At 36.8% G+C, this 22,530-nt stretch overlaps 1 protein-coding gene across 1 annotated transcript in view; it reads right to left on the reverse strand.

Annotated features, from left to right (window-relative positions):
* The window catches only part of TPO (thyroid peroxidase), a 213,695-nt gene that overhangs the window by 33,852 nt on the left and 157,313 nt on the right, over nucleotides 1-22,530 (reverse strand). The window contains exons 17-18 of the mRNA XM_027690190.1: nucleotides 3,555-3,648; nucleotides 1,248-1,329 (exon numbers count right to left, since the gene is read on the reverse strand). Coding sequence (XP_027545991.1) covers nucleotides 1,248-1,329; nucleotides 3,555-3,648 — 176 coding nt within the window. The remainder of the gene's footprint in view (nucleotides 1-1,247; nucleotides 1,330-3,554; nucleotides 3,649-22,530) is intronic.

Below are 22,530 nucleotides of genomic sequence, written 5' to 3' on the forward strand. Positions count from 1 at the left end.
TGAGTACCAATGTTCTTTAGAGTCTGTATATCCACATACACCATATTTCAAAGGAAGTTTAAGAGTCTGGTGATTCATTTGGGGTGATTAAGTGGTCTCAGTTTTATTCCTAATAAAATTTCAAATCCTGATTGAAACAATCATCATTTAGCATTTAACTTTAACACCTTTTATCATTTATCATCTGTAAGATATTGACCAAATAATTGTCACAGTATACTGTAAGATAAATAAACATCAGTATCTCCATTTAGTACGTGAGGCAGCTGAGCCACTGAGAAGTTGAGACTTGTGTTTTTAAATTTAAATGCCTCAGAGTTGTCACCAAAAATGAAACCACAATAAAATGAAAATTACCTCAGTCTCTACAGTGGCCACATTTCTTGACAGGTTCTGTCCATATAAACAGTCATCTCTAACAGAGCTCTGCAAATCGTGACTCATTTTCAAATCACAGGAGTAAATCCTTTACGAAAATCTAAGAAAAAGTGTGATAATTGAACCCTGTAAAACTTAGTTGATGTATTCCAAATTCTGGAGAGAAATTAATTCTGTATAGCATAGAAATCTAGTCAGAGCTACACAGAACGTGATTTAAAGAGATCCCTCTCATAGCATAACTCCAGCACAAAGGAGCTTTCCCTAAGTTATTACCTACCCACAGTTCAAGATAAATGTTATATTTCCTTTCCCTTATCATTTCATTACATCTGTTTTAGATGGAAGGGGAAATATGAAATTCACTTTAACAGTCCAATTTAAGGCAACAGGGTTTTGACACTGAAGCCGTAGGAGCTGCTCCCATCTCACTCTGACCTGGACAAAAAAATTAATGTGCAAAAGTATGTAATGTTCATAAAATTATATTTTTTGACTCACATGTTAATGGAATGTGGTTTGCTATTTAGATCAGAACACATTCCTATTTATTTTTATGTTTCTTATTTTTCTCACATTTTAAGAGAGCAATTTATATGGTGATAATGCACAAGGTTATACTGGATCAGATGATCAGTGACATAATCACAGAATCATGGAATGGTTTGGGTTGGAAGGGATCTTAAAGATCATCTAGGTCCAAACCTCCTGCCATAGGCAGGAACACCTTCCATTCGATCAGGTTTCTCAAAGGTAATGGGTGCAGTGAATCTGTGATGATATGTTTTCTCAAAGAAACAGAAAAATTACATCATTTCTGTTATTAAAGATTTTTGCAGAATAGATTCTTCACGTCTTTTTTTTTTTACCTGTTCATTTCATAACGTGCAGAATAATCCACCAGACTAGAACCCTTCTGGATAGCCTTAGTAATGCAGTTATCTTCAATTTCTTCTTAACAGGGGAAAAAAAAAATGAAAAGAAATATGAATATTTTAATCAACAGTGTAGTTATTAAAATACTTAAAATTAGAAAATATATAGGTCTCTAATACTAAGGTGCAATGTTTCCCCTTTAAAATCATCTCCTTATTTTAGTATTCCTGAAATTAATATTATGGCTTCTGACCCTTCTGAAAGGTAAGGTAGGGGTAGTAAATCAATTCTTCCATAATTTGTAAAGCTTGAAGAGTTAGATTTCCTTTAAGTATAAATCCAGTTATGGACACGTTATATAGTACCAAACATAATAGGTCCAGCTGAAACATGCTGTGTTCTCTGTATGCAATTATGCTTAATTGGCTTCCTATGTATTTTTCATTAATCTGTCCTTGGATTGATGGGACAAATCTGAGCCTTCCTCACAGGTAATGAGAGGTTGAGACACATGAAGAATTCAAGTACATATTCAGGTATAATTAAAAAACTTTAAGACTTGTGGAATTGGACCAATGAATCAAAGTCCTATTCTCCTTTCTTCATCTATGTTTGATGGAAAGATATATGTGAACCTAATAATACTTCAGCTGTGCTATTTTGTATACTGCTATTATGAAACTTGGTTTATTCCTCTTTTGTACATACAATTTTATATTAAAAGAATCAGTCACATTTAAAGTCCAGAGGTTTAATTTCCACCTGTATTTTGTAGGATGGTCCATTTTTTCTTAGAAAATGAGTAATAAAAAATAATAACAATAATTTATGTACAATTGTTCATAATTTATGTACAGTGTAATTTTAGGTGAACATATTTTATCTGTAGTCCATACTGTACTATTTCTGTGATCTATTTTTTGAGTAGGACACTCAGCTTAATGGAAAATAATATGTGATGAGGAGTAATCTTTGCTATGGAAAATTATACTCCACTCTCCTAAAGATCTCAGCACCTAAGTACAGCAGTAGTTATTTCTCTTTTTCACCTATGCATGATAAAATATTCAGATGATTCATTTGATATTTCTGCTATATCTGAATGTCTATGTTATAAAACAAGTCTGATCTTTATAGGCAACATGACAAGTAATTATTTTAAACTTTATTATGTTTTCTAATTACTTTTAGGTGGTTTACCTCTGAGAAATATAATATGTTTAAAGTATTGCTCATTATGTGATATTGGTTCCTACTCTGATCTAAAAGAGAAGATCCACTTGCTATACCTGAATTCCATCGTCTCTCTTCCTATTCTGCTGAGAAGTACGATTTTGGTACCAATACACTGTTTTCAAAAATGTGGTTCTTGCAGTAATAAACATTATTTTATACTGTTCCCATGAGACTAAAAGACACTTACTCTAAAAAGAATCATATGCAGTTCATCTTTCTATTTATTTACAGTCCATGTATATTCATGTATGGGGCCTTCCAGAACCTCAAGTGGGCATATAAAAAGGAGGGAGGGGGACTTATGTGAACAGATAGTGACAGGACAAGAGGCAATGATTTTAAACTGATCAAGGGCAGGTTGACATTAGATGTTAGGAAGAAATCCTTTACTTAAAAGTATTTAAGAGAAAGTAAAGTTTGAAAATCCTGTTTCCTTATTATCTCTGCCCTAATTCCATGTAAAATCAGTCTCTGCAGATTTCTTTTAAAATTCAATCTATTATCTGCTTACATTCCTAGTTTACAAGATCTAACTTATTTAGATTGAGCAAATGCAAATAAAACTGCTGTGATGCTAAAAATGACAAGATTGCATTGTTTGAACATAGGAACTATTGCTATCTGAGGTGCTCTAAAATCCACAGGGTGCCAATACCAAATGAACCCACAGGAGATATGCACCCTTGTGGGCCAGCGTGCCAGATGAGGCTTCCTATGGCAACAGCCTCTAGCCCAGGATGACTAAAGGTAATGGGGAAAGAAATCTGTCAATCGTGTTTGTAAATGTATCATCTGATGTATGAATATCACTAGGAAAGTAAAATCACTCCTAGTCAAAGAATAAGTGATTGAGATACATTGCACATAAAAAGCTTTATTTTGTGAGTTTATGAAGATGCATTTTAAAAGAAAACACCCATGGAATAATTCTCACAGAAACCAGTCAGTATATCTTGAACACAAAAAGAGATTAAGCTATACTGCCATTGCTAAACTGTCTCCAGTGCCAGTGTATTTTCAACAGTCAATGAAAGAAAATAACATTTATTTTTACTGTTACTTACCAAAGATGGTATCTTTGCCTATCTGAAGGAAAGAAAAGAAAACAGCTGTGAAGGCTGTAGCTGCTGAAAGACCCAAAATAATGAAAACTTTCATCTACAAGAAAGAAGAGATAATTGTTGACAAATTATATACCTTCATCTTCTAATTATAAGCCATGGTACAAATAATTTCCTGGATAAAGCAAATTTTACTTTAAAATTAGCTTTGTAGCCATGTTTGACTGTGTTTTCAAAGCTCAAAGTAACTCACCTTCTCTTTTTACCTTCCTTGCTTATTACTTTTCTTTTACATTTTGAGAAGCTTCTAGCACAAGGAGACACATCTCTTTATTTTATAACATAATATGCTCTCACAATATCAGCAGCACTTAACCTACATATTAGAAATTCATCAGTATTTTACCACAATTCATTTTGAACTTCTCTGTGCACTACCATGATTTGATTGTAGATTAGTGATTGCATCTAAGATCATTAAATGGCCAAATTACTAATAACATCGCTCAGACCCCTCTAGGCTCCTATCCGTATGTAACTGTGGTATCAAAGCAGCAGAACAAATATGCTCACATAGCTTATTGAGGTGAATGCAGGTGAGCTGCATTCTCCGTTTCAGTGCACTGCTTCTCTGGCAGTTATTACAGCAGTGAAAATATATAAACTATCCAAGAGGTAACATTTTTCACATGCACTATGTTGATTGGAAGTTGAAAGATTTAAAATATTTTTAGCTCTATATCCTATCAACATTTAAAAAATAGTAATAAATCAAATCTGAAAATTCAGGGAAACTATATCGCCAATAGAAACTCAATGTGAAAGCACCCCTTCTTTTTACATTTCATTAATTAATATGATTAATTTCTTCTAGAAAATGGAAAGCAAAAGTTTTATTGCCTGACCTTTTGTCTGCTGAGGAGATTATCTTCCACAGTTCTGTACTTTACCGATGGCAGTAACTGCTCTGAATTATGAAAGCTAAGTACTTTCCAGGGACTCAGCTTATGCTATCAGCTTTATGCACTGGTACTCACTCAAGCTTTAACAGTGCAAATAATTTCAAAATCTTTTTGGCCACAGTATGTTCCCACAAAGCAGAAACTGACGTTAATACTTGACTTATGTTTTTTTCCTGCTGGGAACCAAGAGTTACCTATGTAGTCAGTTCTTATATCAGAGTAATATTTCTGAAAATGAGAAGAAAAAATGCTCATACTGAATATACATATATATATAGCGCCATGTTATGTAGTAAAATAAACTCTGGGTATATTTTTCACTAGTTCTTTTTGTCAATGTATTTGACAGCAACAGGAATTTTGTATCCTATTTTATGTATTCTATAATTGGTGCTTTACCAAAATGACCATTTTAGTTACAGATGATAACCCCCAGGCTGCCCGCCAACTTCCAGCACTTTTTATTTTGTTTTCTTCTCTGGGGTAATTTATTTCACACTTCTGAGCCTAGATATTTTTCTTGAGTTACACTTTTCAACCCTATTTCTTCTTCTAAAGTCAGTAGTTTGACCTTTAGAATCTAACTGGCTGGGGTTTTTTTCTATTTCCTATACAGGCAGAGAGATCAAAATTGGATCTGGAATCAGGATTGAGGATTTCCTCATTTAATCTTTGCTGGTCTCGACAGGGAGATCACAAGGTGGAGCCAAAGATCAGTGTTTTGGTCTCTGCCATACGTGATAAGTTAAGTAGGAGTTGAGTAGCAGGGAGCATCCTGGAGCTTATGGCTGTGGTATGTGGCGGTGAAAGAAAACCTACAAGCATGTGAACTGACTGGAGGAGAAACTCCACATTGTTCTTACAGCAGTTCAGGAATATCATCCATAACCTGTTCAGTGCAAAGGTGAGTGAATATTGTTGAGAAGTAAGCACAGAGCACAGGGAAATAGACCTCTATTGGAAAAGTAGGTTTATGCTCTTTGGCTGGGGCATTTAAGATTGCAGACATGAAATCAAACTTGCAATACCTCTTTAATTTACATTACAAATTGTAAATCTTTTAAGAATATGTTTCCTTACGTAAGAAAGCATAAAGTAGACTGACTTCTCCCAAGACAGCAAAGCATTCAGAAAAGCAGATTCATTCCAAACACCTAATAGAACAAGGAGCTCTCACCTATATTCTTTCGTAAATACCATAGGTTTAATTTCTGAGAGATTAGAGGCTTTCTGAAAGTGAAAAACATGTTTGATTTTCTTTGCAGTTTCCCAGTAAAAAAATCAAAGCTCCCACATTTGGTTCAAAGAGAGCATTTCTACATCAAGGTTTTTTTAAATAAGGATCTCAACCTTTGTTGGTTGCAGTTGAAATATTTGTCAACAGTTGGCTTTAAATGGTTACAGGCAGTAAATTGGTCTGTGATGAAAAAACTGAATGACAACATTTATTTTGTGTTTTTCTGATTTTAAGAGTATGAATGCTTAACTCCCCACTGAGCCAGAAATACAGTTTTTGTTAAAACATGCGGGAAAGCTTAATTACACTGGACTGACATGGACAGACACAGTTGTATTCCTATTCTTACTGGAGCTCATTCAGAATCCTGTTATTGAAATCTACTGAAAGACAGTTAAGAGGGTAAAGTTTATTGGCTCAGGAACAGCCTTAATTTTCTTAGTCCAAGATTCATATATTACCTACATGTCAATGCAGAAAATTTTGTTGAATATCTTGCTGAATGTACCCCCTTTGTCCCAGATTGTCTGTCTTAAGCCATTCTTTCTGCAGAAAGGTGTCAGACCTTTCCGCCCAGCAAGGAAATTGCACAGATCAATGACAACCTAAACAAGGAGCAAAGACCAGTATAAAACAGTCCTTATGCTAAGCAGCTTTCTTGAGAAAAGCAACAGTGAACCTTAATGGTTAACCATATGAATATTAGTAAGCTTTAAATTAAATGACTCATTCAATTTGTTATATTCCCAAGATTTAAAATCTGCACATGAAGAGAGGTACTGTATCTGTGTTCTTAAAAACTAAAACAAATCTTTGAGTTGATGATAAAAAGAAAATTGTGTTCAAGGAAATACTCCAAAGCAATAGAATTTCAGACTACTCATACATGAATTTCTGCAGACCTACTATGGTGTTTAGAAAAATTAGCCCATACTTAAAATATTATGCAATTGCAATTGATGTTTGATACAGGAAACAGACACAATTCTATAGCCTCAAAACAACTACATATGCACTGTAACAGCCTGCAAGAGAAGAGGTAAAAAGTGCATATAACTGCACAATACTTCAACAGAAGCAATTTTGCTGAAGTTCCAGCTTAACAACATACAAACAACAGAAATAAGCCTTATTTTAATAAAATCAGCAAAATGTCACAAGTCAAAAAGAAGAGGCTGAAAGAAATGTTCTTTAGTAGAAGAGATTGATTTAGCTGGGTTTCACTGATACCATGACTCTTAGTTACTATAAGCACTTGGTTTCTTCTGGAATTAATTTTGTTTTATTAGAAACTTTTTTTTTTTGCTATTATTGTCTTTAGATAGAGAAGACCTTGCAGAGGTCTCTCAAGCCGGAAATGGGATGACGAGGGTGAATAAGTAATGATCATTCACTGTCTATTCCAGTAAAGAACTAAGGGTCAAGTAGGTTTCAAGTAGAAAACAAACAAAAAAGGACAGTTATTTAGATAACACATGAAACAGCTTGTACATATGGTAAAAAAAATCATATGAGTTCATAGAAATGTCTTGACAATTTTAGGGATTAAAAATATATTAAGGCCTATGAGATACAAGATTTACAACAGGGACCCCTGAATCACAAATTAACTGTGGCTGGAATTTTTCTTGTCCTTTTTTTTACAGGCTTCTCCCAACACTAACTATTGGGGTTTTTTTAGTCAAATGCAAAATAGAATGCTAAATGGTTTTTAGGACTAATTTTTATGCATAATGTGTAGACTTAAGTTTGACCTAACTGGTATATGTAGCTGTCTTAAACTAAATGGTAAATAATAGGTGAAAAAATACATTTATAAGTAGTGGCTAAGTAGTTCTACAGTAAAGAATAGTTGAGATATTATTCCAGTCTTTGTACACCATACTTTGGGGGGGGGGGGAGCTATCTGTCTCTCTCTATATATATTTATTTTATCTCATGCTCTGTGATTGAATTGATGCCACATAATTAACAAATAGTTAAAAAGATCAGGAACTGAACTGAAACAGGCCAGTAAATAATTAAATGGCTGGCCGTAGTAACGAACAGTATCTAGATTAGCAGTAAATATTATAAGCAAAAAAAGAAAAGCAGAGCTTTGGACCTTTACTCCTGCAATAAATAGGTTTGAAGAAGGAATGATTACTGATCTGGTAGAATGTGATAGTCTGTAGTGGAATAAACTTTTTATCCATCCAGATGACTTTTTACCTGCTTTTCCAAATGCCATCCTTGTTCTCTAAAACAATATCTCTGCCTTTGAGGATTAGTTATGGTCTCACCTTGAAGAAGAGAAGATGTCCCAGGCCGGTGGAATGCATTTCATATTCTTATCCTCTTATTCTTCTTATTTTTCTTATAGGCAACTCAGGAACAGTACAAGGATGTTGCCAGATCATGTAGAGAGAAACTTAGAAAGGCGAAACTCAGCTAGAACTCAATCTGACCACTGCTGTGAAAGACAATAAAAAGTGGTTTTCTAAAGACAGTTACAACAAAATGATGGAAAGGAAAACCTCCATCCTTTACTGTATGTGGGGGGAAACATTTTAACCAAGGATGAAGAAAAGGCTGAGATACTTAATGCTTTCTTTGCCTCAGTCTTCAACAGAAAGACCTGCTATTCTCAGACCAACCAGCCCCTGAGCTTGTAGACTGGGACAGGGAGCAGAACAGACCCTCTGCAATCCAGGAGGAAGTAGCTAGTGACCTGCTGAACCATTTAGGCACTCACAAGTCTATGGGGTTGGATGGGATCCAATTGAGGATCCTGAAGGAGCTGGTGGAGGAGTTTGCCAAGCCACTTTCCATTATTTATCATTAGTTCTGGTTAAACAGGGAGATCCCAGAGGACTGAGAGTTAGGCAGTGTGGCTACAACAAGGGTCAGAAGGAATATCTGGGGAACTACAGGCCTGTCAGCCTGACCTCGGTGCCAGGGAAGATTATGGAACAGATCATCTTGAGTGTGATCACACAGGGCATACAGAACAACCAGGGGATCAGGTCCAGCCAGCATGTGCTTAGGAAAGGCAGGTCCTGCCTGACCAACCTGATCTCCTTCTGTGGGTGACCCCCTAAGTGGATGAGGGAAAGGCTGTGGATATAGTCTACCTGGACTTCAGTAAAGCCTTTGATACTGTCTCCCACAGCATTCTCCTGGAAAAGCTGGCAGTCCATGGTTTGGACAGCTGCATCCTTTTCTGGGTTAAAAACTGTTTGGATCGCCGGGCCCAGAGAGTGATGGTGAGTGGTGCTGCATCGAACTGGCGCCTGGCTGCTAGTGGGGTTCCTCAGGGCTCTGTATTGGGACCAGTCCTGTTTAATACCTATATCAACCTCAGTAAATTCATAAATGACACCAAGCTGGGTGGGAGTGTTAATCTGCTGGAGAGTAGGAAGGCTCTGCAGAGGGATCTGGACAGTCTGGTTGGATGGGCAAGTAAGGTCAAGTGCTGGGTCCTGCACTTGGATCACAACCCTATGCAGAGCTACAGGCTTGGGAAGAGTGGCTGGAAAGCTGTCCAGTGGAAAAGGACCTGTGGATGCTGGTTGACAGCGGCTGAACATGAGCCAGCAGTGTGCCCTGGTGGCCAAGAAGGCAAATGGCATCCTGTCTTGTATCAGAAATAGTGTGGGCAGCAGGACTAAGGAAGTGATTGTCCCCCTGTACTCAGCACTAGTGAGCCGCAGCTCAAGTCCTGGGTCCTCAAATCAGTTCTGGGTCCTTACTACAAGAAAGACATTGAGGCTCTGGAGATTGTCCAGAGAAGGGCAATGAAGCTGATGAAGGTTGTGGAACACAAGTCATAAGAAGCATGGCTGAGGAGCTGGGGTAGTTTAGCCTGGAGAAAAGGAGACTCAGGGGAGTCCTTATTGCTCTCTACAACTACCTGACAGGAGGTGGTAGCAAGGTGGAGGTTGGCCTCTTTTGCCAGGCAACTAGCAACAGTACAAGAGGACAAAGACTCAAGCTGTGCCAGGGAGGTTCAGGTTGGACATCAGAAAGACTTTCTTCACAGAAAATGTTGTCAAGCATTGGAACAGGCTATCCAGGGACGTGGTGGAGTCACTATCCCTGGAAGTGTTTGAGAAATGACCAGATGTCGCATCAGTTAAACTATGGTTTAGTTGATAGTGGTGTTCAGTCAACTGTTGGACTCAATGACCTTGGAGGTCTTTTCCAACCCAAATAATTCTATGATTCAGTGATATTAGGCTAATGGTTTACCTTGAGTTAGATCAATAAGATTTGGTTATTGTATACTAATTTTAATGTACTCAGATAAATAATTTTTCTCAGAAATAGGAGGAATGTTACAGGCAAATAACAGGGATTTCTGAAATTCAATTTATATTAACTGAATAAATTTATGAAACATGAGATTATCTTGTTAAAATGTTGATTTAAACCCACATTGAAGTTTCACCTCATGCAAGCAAACAACAATTGAAACTCTAGTTACAGGAAAGGTTCCTAAGAAGTTCTGAGGTTTTGAAGTAACTTGCAGAATAAGACTATAGAAAGGTAATTTAACTGTAGAGTTCACTCAATTTCTTGTGTTTGAATTCATGGTAATCCTGTATATCACTGTTTGAAAGCTGCCTTAACTAATGAGTATTATGATTCATGTAGAAGGATGTTGAAGAGATGAACAATTTTAAGGTCTATAGAAGGTCTGAAATTTAGCGGCTTGAATAACAAAAATTTTGCTTTTTAAAATGGAACAAAAAATTAATCTTTCATCTTGATAGAGCACTGATTTCAGAGAGAACTCAGTTTCTTTCAGACAGATTATTTTAATGGCAAGCTTAATGGTGAAATTTCTTCCTTCTTTGAATGCATGGCCTTCTTGCAGAGACCACAGCAGTACCATATATTGAGTTTATGTCTTGGATTTAAGGATGGTTGATAGGTACACTGTGTGTCATGTAGTCATAAAGCTGATCAAGTACTAACAAGGTAACAAGCACGATCTTTTATAACTTAGCAGGAAACAGAAATGGATTTAGTAAAATAAAAATAATGACCACATAATACAACTATGACAGACCAATTTTAGTATTCTGCCTGCTGTGAATGATGCTCTCAGTATGGTTAGTGACAAATCCACAAGAGAATTTAAGATTCCTTAAGAAAAACTGGGAGATGCAAGTACTGACAGTGATTAATTTTCACACTGAAAAGATGGCAGATGCTCCTGCCCTCCCTTCGTAGTGGAATATTCTGTGAATATTTCCATAGTTGTAACCATGGCACATAGATATCTCACTTCAGAAGCTCCTTTGACAGCGCTAAGAACTGGACCACTGTCTTTCCCCTCCTGCTTCCCAGGACCAACTTATTGTGCAAATCCAGGCAGTGACAACATACTTTCATTTTGTACCCATGATATGAAAGAAAAAAAGAGGTGGTGTAGTCAAAGTGCTCAAGAAAAGGTGGCGACGCCTATAAAAGAAAAGCAACAGGGAATCATGACTGGAGAGAGGATCTAGCCTACAGTTATAAGTGCAAATGCTTTATGCCATGAAGAATGTTTTATGGTTAGTCGTATGTTCTCAGCTGTTCTCACTAGCTGGGTCAGGTGTCTTAGTATGACAACATTGGTACAACCCATTCTGAAAAGCATTATTCTCTCTCTGAACTGTCCAAAGAGCCTGGTATTTTTTTAGGCTGTATACCACTCTCAGAATGAGGCATTACAGATGTCAAGGTTGTGATGTAGAAGCCCCCCTGTGGACACAAATGTTGCAACACCTTGGAGAACAGTGCTTGAATTCCTCCTCACACTCAGATGCTTTCTGCTGATCTGCTTTAGTGAATTGCCTGGCAGGTTGCATTTTCCCATGCACAGCATTGACTTTCCAAATTTATTATTTAATTTTTAATTATTTGTTTTTATTAATTCAAAGATAAAGGCAATAGTAGATATTAACACAGTAAGAAATAATTTCAGAGTTGGAGTTATCAGTTTGGAAAAAGAAGTACTAAAGGGAAACAAACACCCAGTGAAAAAACAGTAAATCAGTAATAAAAGACTCTCTCAAGATGGCCACTAGATCATTAGATGGACTGCTCACTAGAAACATCCTACATTATAAACATATTTTGTTAATTGAAAAACACATTTTAAATCTAATGAGATACTCTTGAACTGTTTCATCGAAGTTCATATTCACTCAGGCAAATGAGTGTGCTTCTAAATTAATCTCCAAATTTCCATTAGTCTGTCACAAACCAGGAAAGTAAATGATATGAAGAAATTAAATGAAACATGCTTCATGAGTGCTGATATTAAGAGGTCACACAGCACTACTCTCTGGGATATTTAGTGTTCAAGTGAGCCTTATGACTGAGTAATAAAAACATCTTAACTATTCGACGTCATGCCAAGGTTCCACAAATCTTGAACTGTTGTTTTTAATGCCCTGATGGGTTTGAAGCATTCTGTGACTGGATAAAGTATTTTTTAGAAAACTCCTAGACTGAAAAACCAGTTCTTATTTTTATGTTGAAACATCCAGATGTAAAAGGCACATAAGAATTAACAAGCATGCAGCATTAGATACTAACTAATAAAAAGATCAAACCCCATCATACTTAAATAAGTATTAATAAGAATCAACACTTAGTAAAAAATATGCAGATGTTACCAAATACTTGAAGGAACACGGAGGAGTATCTGTGTGTATTTGTATGTACATAAATATGTATATAAAAAAATAAATATATACATATACTTAAATATATGTAGAGATATGAAATTACATAGAGACAACAAAAGAAGTAATTTCTCACTGAAGTCTGCATACCTGAAGTGAGGCAAAATTAATAATAGATACTGTGGTAGACTGACAAATCCAACAAAAATATTTTAATACAGCCAAATATATGGTGATGTCTTTGGAAATAAATTTTACAGATAATAAATTCATGATAAGAGAACCTTGAGAAGATGTGACTCAGGAGAAAGAAAAAGATATAAAGGAATCATTCATCACTGATTCTCAACAGACTTTTCAAGTTAAGGTTCTGGCAAGAGAAAATAATGTGTGTCCCTGAAATGTAAAGGGAGAGTTAGAAAAAAAAAGGCCTGGTGTCAATGTATGGAATTGGTAATAAGTTCATCATGTCCTCTTCTGAGGTGTGGGGACTATGGGTAAGCTTGAACAACGTAAGGCTTAAAGAAGTGAAGGTGCTTGATTTGGTGAGAAAATGCTGAAAATTGGTATTGGAAGTGGTTGAGCATTTATATTTGTAAAAAGAAACCTATAGGGAGCAAGTTTTTAGTTCTGCAGAAAAATGTATAAGAAAATCAGCATTATGGGAATTAAACGACCTTGGCCATGGAATAAAACATAAATTGCAAATAGCAAAAAAGCCAATTAAAAACTGTAAGAGGTTAAAAGGAAGAACGAGAGGAAAGAAAGCCTTCTGCACAGAGTCCTGACGCCCTGGGCTTGCCTTAGTTCAGGGCTCCTGCACACAATTCCCTTAGGTCCCAATACAATTCCCTTAGGCTGTCAAGCCAATCCAAGAACCAACAGAAAGAACACAAACTTTGTGACTCCCCTCATCTTCTCATTACTCCTCCTGTAGACTGGTAAGCAACACCTACATGCTGCCCTTTCCATCCTCCCCAGCCTGTGCTTCTGCCCAGCTTCCCAACCTTGCTCTGCTGCAGGCAGTGAGGAGCTCTGCTTGGGCAGCCCCCCATTGATGACCACACCATTGATGTCTGGCTGATTTTTTAGCCACCACTTTATTGCAGGGTATATAATGGTATCTAGGCAGTAATTATGGGTTGTCTGGGATGAGATTTTGTCTGTCACATCAGCTCATGTGTATATTGCTGTAAACCACTGGAAAATTTCTGCATATAGCTGTAGGTACCACAGTTAGTAAATATCTATGTCAGCTTTCCTTAACAACGTATTCCTCATTTCTTCAGGTATGTAGTTGATCCCTGATGGACAACAGAAAAAACAAATCTGTGCACTGTTCAGATCAATAGCATTTGATAGCAGAATTGTTTGCCTTCTGAGAAGATTACAGCTCCCATAAGAAATAATGAAATTTGTGTTAATGAGGAATAAACACTTGATTGAAATGCCCTTTCGTGGGAAGTAGCTTTTGTAGCTGTAGCACATTGGCAACCTGTGCTCCCAAAAAGAGCTCTAACTTTCTTTCGTTGCACTGCTGAATGCCTTCAAAATACACATTAATGTTACTGTAATACAAGTATTACACATCCATACCATGATTGTACTCTGTAATTTTGCAGGATTTTGAAACCCACCTCTTCTTTCTAGTTTTCAGCAAAATCATCACAGATCAAAGGCATGCATGGAAGACATGGATGGTTTTCTCTGGTACAAAGTACCAGTGACATATGGTGGAGCTTGTATATGAATACTGGAGTCTCTGGAAAGAAAAGTTGTATCTGTAGAGTAAATCAAAGGAGCATGAAACACTACAGATTTCAGCCGTACTACTGGAGATCTCCAAATCAAGATGAGTGTGGTTACACTGCCTGTAACAAACAGCATCTAGCCCATGCTAATTCTTCAGGCATGCCTAGGGGCTGTTCAGCATGCTGTTGACTGGCCTGGGGCAAAATCATATCAGATACATTTTCACGAATATAGTTAGGGGTAATCATAACCCAGATCCCAACCATTTCCTGATGTAGTTTAATTTACTAATATCAAAATAATGAAAAGGTCTTCATTAGGGAAATACCTTGATTAAAAAAGAATGCTCTCTATTAAATTTTTCAAGGTGATTGAATGTGACCAGCATGCAAGACAGAGCATATCAGACTCTTCACCGTGTGGTGGAATAGTACCAATAACGTGCCCAGGCTTTCCTGATGACCACTCTGGAGGACAAAATGAACTTCCCAGAGCTCTAACAGGAGGACATGATTAATCAGTTTGGTGTGGGTATTCATCCATAAATAAGGACACACTGACAACAGGACCAGTAGAAGCTTTGGGATGTGACAAGTATCATGCAATACCTTTGAAGGACTATAAAAAAGAAATCCTTTCCCTGCAGAAATTATTAAGCAGAGTCTGAAGTTGAGTGTATAACTCATACAGATGTGTTTCTAATCTTCATATATCATTTAAAACCAAATAATATTATGACACCAGGTAGCTTTTCTTAATATACATAAATCTAAGAATGACGTCTATATTTTCTTCCCCCCAAGGCACAGAGAAGTTAGATCCTCAGCCTCTTTTCAGTTGCTGCCTAAGTGTGATAGCACCCAAGAACCTGAATTTTCATTAATTAAAAGTCAGCACATTTCTGTGCCTCTGGAACAGCATAACTACTTGGCAGTGCAACACCAACCCAAACAGTCTGGGGGAGGCAATGCTCATTCCCACAGGCTGGTTTTTTCCAAGTCCGTCTGTAGTAGATGAACACAGTGGACTGTCCCCTGTTGTCAACTATTTCAGCACAGGGGAGAGCTATTGACACACAGGGACAAACAGAGGGGAGAAAAGAATAAAGATATTGTATTTCATGCAGATTTGGCCACAGAGGAACCTTGACTGTTCTGAATTAACTTGAGATCTCATCTGAGACAAGGAACAGCTTCATTTGCCCGGGCAGTGAATATATCTGTGTTATTTCTGAGGTGATTTTTATGAAAAGTTGCATAAAAGTTGCTAAATAATGGCATATCAACATTAGCTCAATATTTTCAAAAAAGCTAAATACTCCACTGCAACATTAGCTTAATATGAACAAAGTTCTTGAAGCAAGCATGTCTTGGGGAATATGATGTACTTTTACTGTCAGAGAGAGAGATTAGCACAGGTGGGGATAGGCAGATGCAAGCAGGATAGAATGAGGTACAAGGTGGCAGAAAGAGCAGGTGGATCCTTTAAAAGGGAAACATGCAAAAATGGCAACAGCAATGAGCAGAAAAAGACATAACTTTCCTGGAATTCTGCCTGTGCCAGTTGCAGTAATTATATGGCAGAATGAACCTGCTAGCAGCAATGTTTGTTTTCTGTGCAACAGCCAGGCTGTGGTATACATAATTAGCAAGCAGATGGCTAGATCCCCACAGAGACCATAGTTTGTGATGACTTTTGCACTCCATTGCTTGTGCCATGACATTCTTTTCAAAATAGTAGATATGCTAGGTCTGGGTAATTGTTTAACAGATGCTTTATCCTAGTTTCAGGATAGCAGATGCAGGAATGTTTCTCTGAGAGACAGGAAGGAGATGTGCATGAAGCTATAGATGTTTCAGTATGTACAGCCTTGTACAGGTGTACATACGTTCCTTTAGCACTGAGAATGTCAGGGACATAAAGATTCAATGTCAGCATTCAAGAAGGAGAAAGTGTAGAAGACAGTGAGCTCATCTCTTCCCATAAGAGCCAAATAGCTCATCCTATACAGTGAACTGATTGGTTTGCTCAGTTTTGGGTACTGAAAAATTTGGATCTGAGATATGGAGGCCAGATGCTGTTTTAGAAGATGGTGGAAGGTTGAACAGGCATGGGCACAAGGTGCCTTAGTTACATGGACCCTCTTACAGAAATGTGAAATCTCCTCCATTTAAAGTATTACTAGTAACATCCTATGTCTAATATTATTTTTTCATATTTCCTTATCTTCTACTGATCAAGTACAATAGTTCTCAAGAAAAAAATGCTCATAGAATTAAATAGGTAAGAATGAATTAGCAAAGGACAGTTAGTTGAGAGGTTTTGGTTATGCTTTAATACATTAATTGTGCAAAAATAAAGTTGTGGCCTCTCATTTAAACCTGCTTTTATGCATCAGCATTAACCTAACCTGTGTGTGTAAGTCACTATGTTCAGGCAGCTCAGCTGTCTCTACCCTTTACAGGCTACTCTGACTCTTGGCTTTTCCTCACTAGTTTCTGGTGAAACATCCAGGTATTTTCTTCTCTTTTCTTTCCAGTTGTATTTTACCTTGATCTTATTTATATCCAGAAGTTTCATCTTTCTCCATGTTCCCCACATTGGCCAGAGTTCTGAGGTATAACTGTCTCACCCTTTCCTTAAAATGAGTACAGCTTATCTCTGAGCGAGTTGGATAAGTGCACAAATTATAACAAAAGAACTTTGAAAAGGGATAAAATTTAAATATTCTGGGCAAGACATTAAAATATGAGGCCGTTCCCTTTTGAGGTCCTTCCTTACAGCCTTGATATTTTCTCTTAATTTTGAGCAATTTTCTTATTGTAACAAACTATATCAACTTATCTGCATGACCAGGAAATGTCTTACCTGATAACCCCTGCTTTCACCCAGCTCTAATCAGTGTTTTCTTTATCCCATTTCCTGCCCCCTCACCCCAGAGCACACCATAGTATGTTCTGTATTAATGTCTGAAAGGGAAGACCTCTCTGTTTCTCTATCAAAAGGTAGAGGCATTGGCCACTTTTCCAGGCCAGGACACCCTTGCTACACCACTTCCCTCTCTAACCTTGTTGGTGTCATGTATGTCCCTCTTTCTGATTTCACATTTCTATTTCCAGTTCCAACCCTTTCCCATGCCCCCAGACTCCATTTGCTCAGCCTTTCTCCTTCCTTCTCTCTCTCCCTCCCTCCCTCTCTATTTTGCTCAATATTCTTTGTCTTTACCCTATTTCTTCTGTCCTGGTTCTCTTTTAATTGTCACTAAACCATTCTCTTGATTTCCATCACAATTTTGTATCTAACAGGGAGGCACTTACATGCTTTAAAAACCTCTGTGCTGGGTAGGCAATAAGTATTTAATGCAATGGGAGTTTCATGGATGGCAGAGATACTGAACAAGTACTCTCAAGCTTTTCTTTCTCTACTTTTGACACCATCGAGTAAAGTGGCCCTTTTGGATGCACAAAAGCTGCATCTGAATCATTAAACAAGGCTGCATATAAACAACAAAGTCCAGCTCTCAGAAGAGAGAAAAGGAAGATAGCCTCTTCTGTTTGGGTACTTAAAAATTAACCCACCTCTGTCAGGTGCCATGTTTCCAGTTCATGGGCTGCAGGGGAGACTGAGTACAACCTAGTTTAGTAAAAATTAACTGTGAAGAACAGTTCCTTTTATTTGCAAAAAATCCAGAAGTTTACAACTAACCACAACCACTATTAAAAATCATAAGAAAAGAAAAATTAGCCACTGTCTAAATATTTTTTCTACACTTGAAAAACCCCACATTGTTTCCCAATAACCAGGAATTTTCCTCTCTTTTGAGCTACATACTGCAGAAAAGAATTCAGCTCCGTCAGTCCAAGCATGAAGCAGAACAAACCATCTGAAATAGTTAATATAATTTAGTGCAAAGCAATTACATCTGTTGCCATGAGAAGCACAATTTACTACCATAGGGAAGTGAAAAAGTCCAATATGTCATAGTAAAAAGCACTTTAAGTTGCACATAAATGAGACCTTCCTCATTCTCTGCATATTTCTCTTTGGAAAGGGGACCAGAGCTCAGGATTACACCTCCCCAGACGATTTCCCTGCCTGCTGGGTTACCAAAGATTGCACCTTCATCTGCGCTTACTCTCCCTCTCCAGCCTCCTCCCCTCCATAGTGGCACAACCTCAGCAAGAGGGCAAAAAATGCTGCCACTCACACCTGCCTCTTGAGAGGATGGAGGCAGCTACGACATTGCACCCAAGGGCTCAGGCACATGCAAAGAGGAGTAGATGCTTAGAGCATGCAGCCCCTTGACTGCCTGCCCTGCTGCTGCTCACAGGCTGGACACTGAACTAGACCTCTGCAGGGACTGCTGGACTTAAAATGCCAGACTGACACCCACAACGCAGGAATACATTTCCCCCTCGGGCCCAGTGCTGATTACCTGCTGTAGATCTTGCTGTAATCATCGGGCAGTTAAATAATGATGCAACTCTACCTTTCCCCACCTGGATGTACATATTTTAATAGAAATTGTAGCTTCCATGTCACCTTGTGAGGAGGCTGACAGCACTCTAAAAATGCACTATAGCATCAAGCTTTTCTGTGAACCAAGCAGCCTGCCTCCCAGATGACCTCTGCCTACATGGAGAGCATATCAGCACACATATGTGTGTTTTGAGGATATTTGAGGTATTAAGGATGTGTAAAGATTTACAGCCTTCAGATTTGTTGACAGACAGAAGACTTTTTCTGTGTTTGCTTTTTCAGTCTATGCTTTCAGTTTAGCTGTCTAAGTCTCACTTCAGATACACTCTTGTGATATTAAGATACCTCTCGATTCAAAGGCTAAGACGAGTAGTTAACTGAAATGTGTTAACTACTTACAAGTTGTCTTTGACAACACCGTATTGGCATTATCTAGGGTAGCAAGCTCAGCTCCTTACAAGCACATTCTGTTTTTCTTTTAGATTTAAATTCAGGATTTATATTTTTCCTTCAGAATATACTCTCTTCTTCTTTAAATACTCTTATTTCCTCTAGGAAAACATTCTTTCTACAATTAACAGTCCCTAACAGTGGATTTACAATACAAATATCATGTATATGGTAGTAAATGTGTTTTCTTCTTAGAGGCTAGATACACTAGAAGACTATAAAAAAAAGAAAAAAACCTGTTTATAAAACTTTTCTGAAGTCACTTCTTCCAAACATCTGCCCAGTAGAGTTGACTTGGTCCTAATGTGCCACATTTTTCCTCTATTAGCAAAGCAAGGAACAAGTCTAGAAGAATTCTTAGATTACAAATCTGAATTATGCCCAGTTTTGAAGACTGCAGACATTTTGCTGTTTAGTACCTTTCAGTTCAGGATGTCAGCACTGACCTCTCACTGAAACAAACGTATACCAAGGTCATTATACCTTCCAGTATATTTCAACTGGCTGCATTTAAACCACGGAAAATGCAAGTGCATCCAATTCCTTGCTCCAGATTATAGACAAAGGCTAGACCCTGCCTCTGTCTTGTCCTGTCTAAGATTGAAAAACTTGTTATGTATCCCTCTGTCCATATCTTGTTTTCCATGGCCAAAATTGGTCTCAATGACTGAAGGAGGATGCAGTAGCCAGGTCCTCTTGCTGGTTGATCCTGAAAAGGACTGTGGGCTGATCACGGCTTCCTCTCAGCAACTAGATCAAGCCAAAAATGATTTACTGAATGAAAGGGAAAATGTGACTAAGTTCGTTACTGTTCTAATTGAAACTCTGATTTTAAAAAGAAACCCACCAAAATCATTGATGATAAAATATAAAGCTCAACTAACTGCTATCAAATACCTTATATTTATTTCATAAATGAGAAAAAAAACACCACTGAGCAATAAATTATTTATTCAAAAACATCTATACAAAATAACACTTTTTTAGATGTACACTTTTAGATTTTTAAAGTGCATTTCTTCATTGCTACAATATTTGATTTGTTAATTTACACTGTACATTCATAATTTATAAAAAAAATAATTGGTGAATATTTTTCCAGTTGGATGTTAATAACAGTGACAGGGAGCACATATTCCATTATAGAAATCACTTTTGAAGTGTGTACATATACAAACTATCCATATCCAGATTTAAAGACACTACTGTGACAATAGCAAGAGTATCACTAGAAAGTAGAACTACAGTATACTGTACGATAATAGATTCTTGTTATAAAAGGTTATTTAAAAGTGCAAAATACGTACCCTCTGCCTTTATATTACTCCCTAGTTTAATTTTTACCATTTATTAAATCCCTTTCTGACTTTCTGAACTCAGTAGATAAAATTACAGTAATTTTACACTATGCAAATCTACAATCACGCACATGTTGCAAGGCGGCATTTCCAATAAAAAAAAGAACAAAAGCAAAGCTACACACAAAAAACCCCCTGTATTTCAGATGTCTGTTTTAATTTGCCAACTGAAATACATAAAATGTGTAATAAAATATATAGTAAATACCATTTAGATGTGAAACACTATGAGTATGAAAAAATGTTGTTCATTTTATTTTGTTTGTTCATTACAGTATCACCTGTAAGTAGTTCCCTACGCTAAGATGATCATATACATGGTCTTATTTTGATGCATGATATTTTGGCCCTCAGGACAACCTTTCTCCAAAACAGAAAGAAACCTGCAATTTGCAAAAACCCCAAAGAACTTCAACAAACATCTAATTGTCTCATGACCAAGATGAACAACATTCAGACATTCTCTATGTGTCTGTATTGAATTTTGATACCTATTTACATCTGGCTCTATTATGAACTGCTGAACTAATGCATTTTTAGAACAGAGGTAGTGAATTTCCAGGAAACATTTAATAAGATACAGTTATTGGTTGCAATAGAGTATACTAATCAAAATGTTTTTCTTCTTAAAAAAGAAATTCTGAGTTTGTGTTGTTTAAGATTTTAAAACTGAAAATCTTGTGCTAATTACTTGCTGTAGATCACTTTGATTTTTTTTCCTGTGCCAGATATTTCAATATTCTTGATTTTTCAAAACTTATGTGAATTACTGAAGAAAAGATAATCTTTCCCTTTCAATAAAGAAAGATTTACAGGGTATAAATAAGAACAAATGGCAATTAGAGGTGAAAACCTGAGTATTAATGTCATCAGTGATGATTTAAACCTAGAGTCCTGAGTTCTTAGGGAATTCTGACAATGCCCACTGACTTTCAAAGGCATGACTGAAAGTGGTTTAAAAGATTTCCTGTAAAGTATCTATGTATCTTTTTCTACTTTGGGTGAAAATAAAAATACACTAAAAAGAATATCTGAAATCTACACTTTTTTTTCAATGAACAACAGCACACAGGAGTCAGCCTTATACCACATTGTGGGTTACTTATCACAACATGAACCAGCTCTACACATCACTGTCAGTGATACACATACACTGGAGAAAAGCACTAATTTCATTAAAAATCACCACACTTCACCTCCGTAATATATTCTTGTAAGTTTTCACCAAGAAGTGGCAATTGCCTTTTATTTTGCAAAGAAGATTGCATGATGGACGAAAGGAGAAGCAATGGCTGGGTGTTTCACACTGATAATTATGGGATGGAAATTCTCACATATTTAGTGAATGGCTCAGCAACTAATGGTGCTTGTTATACACAGTGGACAGACTGTGGTATTTAAGGTAGAAATTCCTGGAAATATTCATATAAAAGTGGGAATGCTATTAATAGAAATTTCAAGGACACATAACAACTAGTTTTCTCATATAAGAAGTCAAGTAGTTTTCCCTTCTTTTCACTTACCACTTTCACAAATAATAATGTCTTGTCTCCATTTTTCTACAGCTAAGTGAAACCTGAGAACATTCTGAGAACTTTAATTCCAAATCATAAGTGATTTAGGGAATGTTATCTTTACCAACCTAAGCCATTAATCATGTTTCTATTGAAATAGGACTAGCACTTGACTAATATACTACAAAATAGGCTGAAATACTTGAATTAAAATTACTTCCCCATCTTATTGCACAACATTTCTTTTTTTTCCTTTTTTTTAAAAAATTTATTTTCTAGGGGATATAAAGGGAAATACAGATCTGAGCATCTAACATCATAAAATGTTATTAACTTTTTAAAAATAATCATGGCTTATAACAAATATTCAATTATTTTTTTCTCCTGTAATGGAATAAAGATAATTCAATAAGCATAAATAATTAATCACTGATGTACACCTGATAGTGTTACGTCAATGTAAAATTTTGAAATAACTGACATTTTGTATTGTCAATATAGTAAGCTATCAGAAAGTTCCAAACGGGGTAAAAGTCCTATCTTCATCTGTCTTTGAGACAGATGG

The sequence above is a fragment of the Neopelma chrysocephalum genome, unplaced genomic scaffold (genome assembly GCF_003984885.1).
Source record: "Neopelma chrysocephalum unplaced genomic scaffold, ASM398488v2 Primary Assembly neopelma1_80b, whole genome shotgun sequence".
In the NCBI taxonomy this organism is placed as follows: Eukaryota; Metazoa; Chordata; class Aves; order Passeriformes; family Pipridae; genus Neopelma; species Neopelma chrysocephalum.